Below are 13,203 nucleotides of genomic sequence, written 5' to 3'. Positions count from 1 at the left end.
CCAGTCTATAACAATCATTATACCTTTGGAATTATCATAAATAATTTAACATGACGATTTAAAAACCATAGTAAATGGAGGAAATGCATAAAAATAAAGATTAAACCATGAAATAGTAAAAGCTGCGTACGCACGTGGATCACTGTGCCATGAGACGTATCTCTGACATTTATTATTCAACAATCGACTTGTAAATAAATCTATATTTGGAGAATCAAGCTTAAATATAATTTAAGCTTTAAGCGTAGGTAATCTACAAGTTGCCATTCAATATTTGGATGCACACTTACGTCTAGACTCTTGGTCTGGTTTAGAGTTCTCCGAAGAGCTAATAAATGAAGTAAAAACATACAATTTTCGGTTTTCACACCATTGCCACAGCTGGTTTGTATTATTTTGTATTAACATTTGTCAAATGTGTAAACCCATTGGATTAACGTATGAAATTGCTGTGGTTGTTATCAATTAGGAAGTGTAACCTGTGTGTAAACAGTTTTTCGGCAAATATTTTTAGACGAATGAAGGGAGCTAAAATTTCCATAAAATGAATATATGCATTACATTCATTGTCATTCCATAAGTCACTAGCTCTTTGATCTCCACAGGCAAGGCCACCCAGTCGTTGAGACATCAGAAAAAAATTATCCAGGTAATTGTTTAATATTAATTTTACATACTGGCTGGCCAGTAGTACGATCCCACCATTCAAACTCATGTTTTGATGTACTTTGTATTTTCATGAAATTTTCAAAATAATTTAGGTACTTACACCTATTAAAAAGTTTTGTATTAAGCCAACCGTACTGAACAGCAGAGCGAGCAGATATATCAATAACCGAAAAAACTGGCAAACACTCTAATTTACGTTTGATTTTCGAAATTTTTATAATTTCTGATTTGATTCTATTAAGTTTTGTGACTTGAAAATTTTCTATGTCTACTATATAATATCCTGAGAACTTTTAACATGGATTAAAATTACTTTTCTCATTATTTATAATGAAAAATAGACTCATAAACAAGTTTCTGGTTTGTTGTAAGTTTCGATGACGTTTCATAGTCGTATCCAATAAGACAAATATCGTCTAAGTATAAAGTAGACATGTGTAAGCATGTTTTCAATAACTACTCCCGTTTTCATAACTTTATAGAACACAAAAGGAGCAATAATATTTTAAGCCAAAAGGCCTTAAATTCATAAATAGAATCATTAAACGGGAACCTGAGATAACTTTGATTATCCTCATGTATCTTAAGTTAAAAAATACACGTCTTTTAAGTCTATTGTGCACATCAAACTATTATTTTTCATATTAATTTTAGAAAACTTCTTAATTCTTTCAGCTTGAAATGATTCGTATCTGTTTTGTTTAATGATTTTAAATTATAAATAAAGCACCTCTATCCATTAATTATGTAGGTATTAAAAGAATGTTACCTACTGAGCTTTACATTTTGAAATAGCGCCTAAGCTATTAAATCATTTACTAATAGCATCATAAAATGTACTCTTTATTTGCTATAATATACATTATACACGGTTGCTAAGAGGAACTCTTTGGACTGGTATTCGTGAAAAAGGAATTTTGTAATCCTTGATGTATGAAAGAACCACAGGGTCGTTAGTAATAATATAGACCATACCTTAAATAGATTTTTTAGCCAGCAGGTTTTACCATGTTTATCGACGTTTATAGCTCGCTGCAGTGCTACTGCTTCGAATAGTCTTGCCGACTGTGTTTGACTTGCCGATTCGAGGCCATCGCTGGTCCTTGTGGGTGTCACTGGCCTGCGAGCCGGGCCTTGACCCTTCTAGTATGAACTGGCAGAATTTGGAAATATCTTGGGTACTGGGGATCATTTCCTGATCTATTTATGGCTTTTGCCGACTTTGACTCTCGAAAGGTCCTCGCCGTAAAGAAACTTGTTCTAGCTGTTCCTCGAGCTCTTTCTTTACTCCGCACATAAGATAATTTCTCCTTGCAAGGGCGCTTTCTTTGCCGTAAAGCGCCGCGCCCGTTCATAGTTTGAGCAAAGTAGTATATCTCTGTTTTAAGAATAACAGTGGGATTCATAATTACAACTAATAGCCGAAGACATATTAGCTTGATTTTCTTTCATTGCTTTATCGCGTTGTTACAGTATATGAAACAGTTGCTTTTATCTCTGCGTTTAATATTGGCGGATAGCTATCAACTTGGAAGTTTCAGAAGTTAAATATTTTTCATTTAGCTACTTACACTAAGCTTACACTGTTGTTTTATTAGACTCACAGTGGTGCAATACTGGAATTTAATACAGAAATCTTTTTGTACTTCCTTGCCATATTTTTTATCTACCTATCAATGGTTCTATACGAAGAATATCTAGATACCAATAATATCCACAACTCACTATCAAGTCTAGAGTTTTCAGCTGTAGGTATTCCGAATAGAATATTCCGAAGAATCAGTTTTTATTCATAAGTTCTTTAGAAGAACCAGATTTTAGCGGAAGTTTGGATAGAACCGCACTTGAAGTACCCGGGCTTGAATTTGGGTTTATTTCCGGCTCTTGTTCGTTAAACTCCGTTTAAGATCGGCGTGACATCATCATTCTTTTATTCTATTACTTCTTTACTTTATTATTCTTGTATTCTACTATTCATAATTTTAATAGATAGCTACTTCTTCTCGTACTGTCCGCATAGTAAGTCATATAGTTTAAATAGACTTCTACTTAAGTGAATCATATGCAGTGAGAAGCAGTCCCAATACAAAAGCAAGTACTGCCCACAAACTAACCAATAAACAGTAAGAAACAGTCCCAATGCAAAAGCAAGTACTGTCCACAATACTGTGTGTTTCGTAAGAAAACACATTCACTAAGGTTTATTAATAAACAGTAAGAAACAGTCCCAATGCAAAAGCAAGTACTGCCCACAATACTGTGTGTTTCGTATGAAAACACGTTCAATCAAGTTTATTAGTTATCATGAGTAAAATAATCAGTAAGAAACAGTCCCAATGCAAAAGCAAGTACTGTCCACAATACTGTGTGTTTCGTAAAAAACATATTCACTCAGGTTTATTATTTATCACGAGTAAAATAAACAGTAAGAAACAGTCCCAATGCAAAAACAAGTACTGTCCACAATACTGTGCGTTTCGTAAAAAAGAAACATATTCATCTAAGTTTATTAGTTATCACGAGTAAAATAAACAGTAAGAAACAGCCCCAATGCGAAAAAGCAAGAACTGTCCACAATACTGTGTCCCTGCTCAAGGGTTAGTACTTATTCACAAAATTAACCGTCTTATATAATTATTGAAGAATCAGTCACAACGTAGGTACTGCCTACGATACTAATTTCTCGAGTTCGTATCATCCATCAATCGTAATATCCAACCTTACCTTGATAATCCAACGGTGCATTTTAGCATGTATGTGAAATCTACGATGAGCCAAATTACCATCGAGTATTAAAAATTAATACGCTCGTAGGGTCGACGCTGTTTTCGTCGTAATTTCCTTCCTAACTTTTTAATTTTTTCTTTAATACTTTCACATTTATCACCATTATGTTTAAACATTATAAAAATGATACTTCGTTACCTTTTTTACAGTTTAAATATCACTTTAAATAACACTTTCACAGTAAGCTAGGCGAAGGCGTAGTGGAACGGTAGCGCACTAAAAAGCGAATGGGTAGGCGACGTCCGGGCGTTAAGGCAATAGTATATCAACCTACCCTATTTTAAAAAATATATTTCATAAATCTCAATAAAGTGAACGGTATCCACTATGCACGCGTATACTACCTAGTCTATATAATCTCGAGTACGAAGCATGAAGTATAATAGTATACCTACCTACTACGTCTATATGTATACTATTACATGACATAATATATTTTTAACCCCCGACCCAAAAAGAGGGGTGCTATAAGTTTGTCGTGTGTATCTATGTATCTGTATATCTGTCTGTGGCATCGTAGCTCCTAAACTAATGAACCGATTTTAATTTAGTTTTTTTTTGTTTGAAAGGTGGCTTGATCGAGAGTGTTTTTAGCTACAACCCAAGAAAATCGGTTCAGCCGTTTGAAAGTTATCAGCTCTTTTCTAGTTACTTGTAACCTTCACTTGTCGGGGGTGTTGTAATTAATTTACACTTGTAAGGCCATAAGGAATAGTTTGTGCGACAATTTCTAATTTGTATTGTTTTTTTCTTTTCTTTATATTTTATTTAAGGGCTTTTATACATTTTATATATACCTGTCAGCCCTATTATAATCTAATTAAATAATAGTAAATAAAAATTTTAACCTAACAAAATAAACAAGAACTATTTACATTTAATACAGATTCCGCCTCAAACCAAGTTTCCTAAAAGAATGCTATGTGAATTTTTCTTGTATCGATATCGATTTATATTAGTAAACTATACATTATATAAACCTTCCTATTGAATCACTCTATCTATTGGTGAAAACCGTAATAAATGATTCCCACGATTTCGTTTTCTTGGATTTAGGTTTTTCAAACATTCCGTGGGACCTCTTGGATTTTCCGGACAAAAAGTAGTTCATGCCCGTCCACGGGATGCAAACTACGTTTGGACCTTTCTACAAAATCGGCTAAACGTGTGAGTCGTGAAAAGCTACCAGACAGACACACTTTCGCATTTATAAAATTAGTATGGATTAGTATATGGATGAGGTAATTTTTTGCGTTTCTAGAAATTGCATATCTACTATAATATGCAAATAAGACTACTTAATAGGTACTATATATAGGACAGAATATAAAATGCCGATAACTTAATTAATTTAGCGTTAATGAGGCCTTATTATCACGAGCAATTTTAGTTAAGCGGTCATTACCTCCTTACTTTGAAGAATTTCAATTACCTATTTACGTAATCATTAGGACAATTTACATCATGACTATTATTATTAACCCCCGACCCAAACAGAGGGGTGTTATAAGTTAGACGTGTGTATCTGTGTATCTGTCTGTGGCATCGTAGCTCCTAAACTAATGAACCGATTTTAATTTAGTTCTTTAGGGTTCTTTACCGTTGTTTGAAAGGTGGCTTGATCGAGAGTGTTCTTAGCTATAATCCAAGAAAATCGGTTCAGCCGTTTGAAAGTTATCAGCTCTTTTCTAGTTACTGTAACCTTCACATGTCGGGGGTGTTATAAATTTTTAATTCACACTTGTACTTTTAAATTCTTTAATTAATTATATTTATTATATTACCTTTAAAATATTTAAGTTTGTTATTCTGATAGTTCTTGTTTAGGGGAGCACTCTCTTACGCCCTGCACCCTGTACTCAGCAGTCTGCACCCCGAACCCTGCATTGCGCATCCCTTGCCTTACACACAATACTGGAACCATCCTGGTAGTCTGGTACTTTTGTTCATGACTTAATGAACTATTTATTAATCTTCCGATCTCTACAGCTTCTTCTTTAAAGGAAAATTATTTTTCATTCCATTCCATCAGCCTGTAAGCATCCACTGCTGGACATAGGCCTTTCCAAGAGCGCGCCATCACACACGGTCCTCCGCCTTTCTCATCCACCCGCTTCCCGCTACCTTCTTCAGGTCATCGGTCCAGTGGGCTGGAGGTCGTCCCACACTGCGCTTACCGCAAGAAAAATTATGCCCATGATTTATTATGTATTTGTTCTTGATTAAATATGTTACCGGAAATGTATATATAATTCAGTGATTTTATAGAATACTTAGTCATTCCATGAAATATCGGGGTTGTTTTGGCAAAATATCAAATAGATAACAAATAAATCATCGATCATTAATTTATACATTTCCTAGACATTGTATACAATTCCTAGGCACTCTATACGATTCCAAAATTCTTGTTGGAAATGTATAAAATGTAACAAGAGTTGATATCTTGTTCTCTTAGTTTAGTGACGAGTCTTATGGAGAAAGATCTGGGAGCCTACCGCATTATTATCCCCAGAAAACTTTCTACCATTGTGTTTAATGAAAACGCAAAACCCTCAGCTATGAGGGACACACACAGATATTACTTAAACTTATTTTTTTAAGGTAACTATATTCAGCGTTATTATGCTTGTCTGCACTCTGCATGATCCATTCTTTAATATTCAAAACTCTTTGCCACACTATCACGAATGGCCAATGTCTCACACCAAATCGTTTCTGACAAGTTAAGCCCTCGAGACTTATGTTACAAATTGTCGTGAACTGTGCTTATATTGACTAATAAATTCCAATCTTTTCTGCTTCGAATCAATATCAACCGCTTTTCTTGCCGCTATTTTCCCATCTTCCTAATGTCTTTTCTTTTCTTTTTTAAATTCAACTCTAGGCAAAGGTAATATCGCTAACAAAAGGAAGGGTTATGATTTTTTTTGTAATATGCCGGTTCTGTAACCAATAAACTAATATGGAGCAACTCCTTTCATATTATGTATGCGAGTTACACGTTACATGATGGCCTCCCGTTTTTAGCACAAATAAATATTACAAATGCATTATGAGGAGTCTTATGTCTTACTAATGCATTATTCTTAAGTATTTTTAACATTTGTGAAAATCTGTATTATTACTTTCTAATAAATAGAGTTATAATCGCTCTAATTATGAGGAGTTTTATTTATTTCTCATATCTAAGAACAATTTTTTTGGCGAAGCAAAACATCGTGAAAATTCCTACTTGCCTGAGAGTTCTCCATATTGTTCCCAGAGGTGTGTGAAGTCTGCCAATCCGCAGGGGGTTTCAGCATAGTCTAGATTCAATAAACGTAATTGTTTGTTTGTTCTTAATAATGTTCTGAATTTATTGCATAGCATTGTAGCATTGTAGAAATAATTCTAATTTGTTTAATTTTCAATTTTAATTTATAGGCAAATAAATGCTCTAATTTTATATCTCTTGATTGTGCCATAGTAAAGACTTTTTCGTTCGTCAAATAAATAATTATGGTTATCTAGCACACAAAATCACTCTCTCACACACAAACACACACATTAAATTATGTTTATTGGTACCTTTTGTATTCAAACAGAATAAAAAATGTATTCACGAATGTTATTGGAGGTTAAATTATAAAGACAGATAAGATTGAGAAAAGTGGATCGTATTTATTATGTAAATTGAGTAAATAAATTAAGAATATCCTGTTAAAAAAATGACACACATGATAAGCCCTTAACTTCCTTGCAAGATAGTGCCTTATTATACATATATTGCAGACTCCATTTAATTTTTATCCAGTAACCATGATTAATTCCAAAGTAAGTTCGTCTCCTGTAGGTACCTATAATACTTATAATATAGTATTATTTATTTGTGTGAATTGAATAAGTGATTTTTTTATTAGAAACTTAATATTGGCCAATTTCCACAACTTCTTCCGGGGAATCTTTACAATCTACATAGTATTTAAAACAAAGTCGCTTATCACTGTCTGTATATTCTATGAACGCTTAGATCTTTAAAACTACGCAACGGATTTTTAATGTGGTTTTCATCAATAGATAGAGTGATTCAAGAGAAAGGTTTATTTGGATATTATTTTGTGTTCATTTTATGAAATATGATGATAATTGTTCAAGATGTCGGGAGAAATCAAGGCGTCTGGGAGCATTCATCGAAAATTAACTAATATTATAAGAGAAAAGTAGTAACTCAAGAACTACTCAACCGATTTTAAAAATTCTTGCACTTATTGAAAACTACATTAATAACAAATAACATGGGCCATTTTTTATTTTGGAAAATTAGAAATCCCTAGGAAAATTCTAATAATGTGAATAAAGTCGAAAAAAAACTTCTGATCTGAGAGTCCTAAAAAAAGTCTGCGATAGCATATCTTTTGAGGTTGACCCACAATAACAATTTTTATGATTTTCAAATATGATCTTTACTTTACAACAACGAACAAAGCTTTACTTTCAAAGGTTTTTTACTAACATGATATTAATTCAGGTTATTGAAATAAAATTTTTGGTGATCTTCAGTATTCAATTTAGACCCATTTAACTCAGAATAATAGGTATCTTAGAAGACATGAAAAAATCAAAATAATGGCGACGGCAGTCCGTGGATACAGTGTGGATTTTTTTCGACATAAGAGTACTTCGCAAAATGTTGACAAATTATAGCTTATAACCTTTTCAGATAATGCCTCTTCCTATAGTGGAAACCTTATGGAAATCCGTACAGTAGTTTTTGTGATTGGCCTGAACAAACGCGCACTTTAACTTTAAAATATAACTAACTTGTATAATAATAATTATAAATACTCTTATTTCTTATAGGTTCTCGTCTTCAGAATGCTCGTGCTTTTATGGCTATTCCAGTTTGTCAACTCTACACGCGTGAGGAGGAATTTAATTCAAGCTGTGGTTCCAGCATCTGAGGCTCCGCCTACGGCAAGCTATAGCGAAGACAAAGCTGGAGGTGATGATGAAATTTCGTCCGGCCTTGGAGTTAAATATTTGGCGAATTTGACCCCACGGATTTAATAAAACAAAATACATAATTAAAATAACATAATTAAATTCTTTTTTACTTTTTGTGATTATTGAAGTCGGTTTTTAATTTTTTCTTAAAAAAAAAAATTCACAATTTGTGTGTGGCTGTATTAAAATATGCAATGCGTGGTTAAAAACCTACTTTTGCAGACATATTCTAGAAACTAATATCTGCGCCTGTGGTGTTTTAGATTTTTCTAAAAATATGTATTTTTAAAATTACAGAGGCTCAAAGATTTGTATGTGAATTTTTAAGACCGCGTAACTTTGAAACCGAATATTTTAACAGAAATCTGTAAAACCACAGGCATTATATACATAGATATTAGTTCCCGGAACGTTTCTACAAAATTTCATTGAGTGTGATTGGTTAGTATTCCAATTAGAGACGAACTACGTTTGTATGGAGCGAGTGACGGAGAGACCCCTCTTAAAAATAGCGATATTGTTGAAAATCCCGTGGTTAGCAGCCCTTGGAAATCCACACGCCTAACTCCTCGTTATTCGTGTGTTATTTTGTCTGCAAACTTATTGGACACACGTGCGTGACCAAAGCAAATTCATGATTTCCTGCTGGTGCATTATATCCAGTAGGACATCTGATTCTATATTGACAACACGGCTGCCTCTGCTAATATTATTTCAAAAGTGATACTCTTTAGAAATGGAATTACGGCTTGCTATTTTCTTATGCCTTGTAAGTATTAATACTCTCAATATCATATTATTTTTTCTGGTTGCAAAATGTGTCGTTCATCAGTAAAAATTTAATCCATCGCTGAGAAGTTGGTACTCCTTTGGTTTCTACACGGCATCGTACCGGAGCACTAAATCGCTTGGCAACGGCGCTGCTGGTAGGATGGTAGGGTGGCCGATATTGTCAGCCCTAGCACAGATTACGGTCTAATTGGGCTACAAATTGTAAACACCAATCTTAGTTTTTATCTTGTGCTTTGGTCTACAAAGTTTGGTATAAATTGTTAAAATTAAATTCAAAATTCCAAACCCCAGCCGGGAATTGAACCCGGGACCTTGACTGCAGTCTCACCTAGTGGTAAGTAATGATGCAGTCTAAGGTGGAAGCGAGCTAACCTGGAAGTATTTCTTAAACTCATACCCTAGTTCTAGTTTCTACGCGGCATCTTGTCGGCATGGCTTTGCTAATGGTAACTAGCCATGGCCGAAGTCTCCCACCAGACCAGACCAGAGATTTAGAAATTACAAAATTCAAAATTTCCCCTGCCGGGAATCGAATCCCAGACCTCCAACTAATAAGACTACAGTGCTCATCACTGAGCCAGGGAAGTCGTCGTTATGGAGAACTCTTAGGCAAGTAGGTTTCCTCCTGATATTTTCCTTCACGGTTAAAGTAAGTGATAGTTTACACCTCGTTCACACAGGCTGCGTAAGCGTAGACGTAGCGCATACCATTGCGTTGTAATGTATGGAGCTGTATAAGACATGGCATACCGCTTGCGTGGCATGAACGTTCGCGTAGACGTAATGCGTGCAGTTATGTCTACGGATTCACACGCGTCACTCCGCATGTGTCACGTGAACGTGCTTGGTGTGCATCAGCTTTAATTGCTCAAAACGCACTTACTTACCTAAGTTACACTGAAAAGTTAGACGTGCGTGCCCGGAATCGAACCCCCGACCTTCTAAAATAGAAAGCCGACATCTTAACCACTAGGCTATCATCATTTTTTATATATTTAGATATAAATAGTAATACTAGGTTCTTTTTCACTTTTCTTACAGTGTTTCGGAGCAATTATATTAGCACTGCCATCAGAGTCTGAATTTCGTGTAAAACGGGATGTGATGGACTCCATGAAGAACGCTTGGAACGAGGTCGTCAAGACTTTATCTGACGCGGGAGATGCAGTTGTACATGTATTCAAGCCTACAGAGAAGAATTTAGTGGACAAAATGGTCGACGGGATCAAGAGTCTCGCAGATTAATATGATTACGCGATGCTTTGTTAAAGAACAACCTCTGAAGAGCACAAAACAGATATAGGTACAGATAAAGTAATGTAATCCATCAATCAATCAGCCTGTTTGCATCCACTGCTGGACATAGGCCTTACCAAGAGTGCGCCACCACACACGGTCCTCTGATTTCATCCACCCACTTCCCACTACATTCTTAGGTCGTCGTCATCTTTCTAATGACCCCAACCCCAGTGGGTTGTGGGTTGGAATTAGAAAGGGGTAATGCTCTGCAAAAATTACCTTTTATGAATTCATACGGTTAATTCTGTTAACCTTCATTACACGACTATCCAAAAAAAGGAGTGTAATATTTTCAGGGTTCATTATGTATATACCTATCTACGAGTAGATATGAGTTTCTATGTATATGAGTTTCTTTCCACCATAACTTGTAAATGCCCTGAACAGATTCGGATTATGGGGTATCGTTAGGATCCTCACGTCATCCCGAGTGATCCTGGCTGTAATTTCTTTGAAAACTAAAATCAATATCAATTCAAAAAAGGCATTCGTGTTTTTTTTTAGAAATTTTATATTTATAGAATTTTATAGAAATTAGGTATATAAACTACATCTATATTGGCATGATTTTTAATGCCGTTCTTGCCAGGCAATTAATTGACCGTAGTTGCTTCTCAGGGGTCAGACAGGGCACGGACATGGCACGATTTACGTAGCAAGAATTACTTCATACATTAAAATTCAGATGAGTCTAAAATAAATCAGTCCTTCAAGCTTAAGGCTTACCAACCATAGGTTATACTACTAAGGGTACCGTAAACCGATACTGCTCAGGTACTACTACTAATACCATAATAAAAATGACGTGGTTTATAACAACTGTTTAATTATCTTACTAATGGCATTTTGTTAAGATAATAAATTAGGTTAACAATCGTATTTTGTAAGAAAAATCAATTCTCATAAATGTACCACACATATAAAGCGATAAGGAATAAATAAACGTACCTATACCTAATATACCAATTGAATGGTGTATTGTGATCAAATAACAATGGTTGTGCAACGATTTTATACGTCACTGTGATACGGGACGCTGGAGTCGAGATCAAAACCGACAGATTTATGTTCCGCGTCAGTAGGACTGTCACTGATAATCTCTATTAACTTATCAGTCCTTGGCTGCAAATCCGCCAAAGTCCCTTCAGGATAATCAGGCCTTTTTTCGTAGCTGTAATCCTCTTTGTGACGTGATGGCATTATGAAAATTCCAGCTGTCACTTCTTTATATTCTTTAGCACTATTTTCCTCCATTTGTTCTTGGGCAATCTCGTAATTTTTTCGTCGCAAATCCGATATATTGTATTGATAAGACTCCGATTTGTGACGCTCTTTGCAAAACATGCAAAACGTTATCCAAGCGATCACAAATGCCGCCTGAAAACAACAACGGCATACAATTAACCGATAGAGAAAACTGCCTACTGTACAAGTTCAATCTTATCCGTTAATAAGTAGAATTCATCATCATCAACGGAATCGCCAGCCAACGACTGAAGACGAGTCTCCTTGGTATGAATAAATAAATAACTCCAAAAAGTTAGATAATCCGGAATTGAATAGGAGGCCGATGTAGACCACTAGGCTCTATACAGGGTGTAACCAGAACGCTAGCAAAAACGTTGCGTAAATAGGTCGCTCGTAGTCAATGCCGCGTCGTAGGTGGGGCATTGACCCGAGTTTTGCACGATGTACGGGTTTGAAAAATGCTAAATCACTAAACCTACAAGATAAGGCAATTAATGATTATTGGGACTGGATTGTGTTAAGGTAGTATAATAATAACGCTAAGTTTTAGCTAGAGTTCTGTTTACACCCTGTATTATACATATACGCAATTTCTTACCGAGATCATAGCGCTCAGTAGTCCAATAACGTAAGTCGACATGATAATTGTCACAACAACGTTGAAAACGAATCTAGAGCTCGTATGTACACGGGTATTGCTTACGAGATTGGAACAATAATATAGGCTATGGCAACTAAAGAATAACGTAATTTCTTACCAGGATCATGGCGCATATTAGTCCAATAATGTACGTGGACATGATAATCGTCACACCGTTTAAAATGAATCAAGAGCTCGCAACGTGACACGGGTATTACTTTCGAGATTGGAACAGTTGCTGGCGCGATCGCGAGCTGGACCAATGTCGTTCTCAATTAAGCCCGTTGTTGCTCTTTTAGTGTGTGATGTCATTGGATTGATTGAAGCAGCTCCATTTGGCCCAATGAGCCCAATTTCGTTTACACTTAGCGGTATTGGAATTTCCCTTATTGCGAGTTGCACGGTTAGAGTTAAGTTATTTACTGACAGAGCGTATTCTTTACGTTCATACATGGTTGTTACTTATTACTATTAGTCATTAATTGTTACGAGAAATTCTATACTTACTAGCTTTTTCCCGCGACGTCGTCCGCGTGGACTACACTAATTTTTAACCCCTATTTTACCCCCTTAGGGGTTGAATTTTCAAAAATCCCTTCTTAGCGGACGTCTACGTCGTAATAGCTATCTGTATGCCGAATTTTAGCCCGATCCTTTCAATAGTTTGAGTTGTGCGTTGATAGATCAATCAATCAGTCAGTCAGTACCTACTTATATATTTAGATGCTAAGAGTTGTTCGCAAAATCACACGCAAATAAAAGCAGTAGAAAACTTGACTCCA

General features: G+C 35.4%; 1 protein-coding gene across 1 annotated transcript; it reads right to left on the bottom strand.

Annotated features, from left to right (window-relative positions):
• Positions 1 to 11,342: 11,342 nt before the first annotated feature.
• Positions 11,343 to 12,874, bottom strand: LOC123875640. The gene is made up of 2 exons (XM_045921579.1): positions 12,540 to 12,874; positions 11,343 to 11,910 (listed from the first exon to the last, which is right to left on the bottom strand). The coding sequence occupies exons 1-2, from the start codon at positions 12,579 to 12,581 to the stop codon at positions 11,545 to 11,547; spliced, it is 408 nt and encodes a 135-aa protein (XP_045777535.1). The 5' UTR covers positions 12,582 to 12,874; the 3' UTR covers positions 11,343 to 11,544.
• Between the last annotated feature and the right edge of the window lie 329 nt (positions 12,875 to 13,203).

Source organism: Maniola jurtina, chromosome 20 (genome assembly GCF_905333055.1).
Source record: "Maniola jurtina chromosome 20, ilManJurt1.1, whole genome shotgun sequence".
NCBI lineage: Eukaryota > Metazoa > Arthropoda > Insecta > Lepidoptera > Nymphalidae > Maniola > Maniola jurtina.
Note: the sequence above shows the minus strand (reverse complement) of the source record. Positions and strands in the feature narration are given on the sequence as shown.

Excerpts from the sequence above, each read along its gene's own strand:
- LOC123875640 (XM_045921579.1), bottom strand. The coding sequence starts at position 12,581 with ATGTCCACGTACATTATTGGACTAATATGCGCCATGATCCTG. Across the intron at positions 11,911-12,539 it reads TAATATGCGCCATGATCCTG|GCGGCATTTGTGATCGCTTG; the intron begins GTAAGAAATTAC and ends TGTTGTTTTCAG.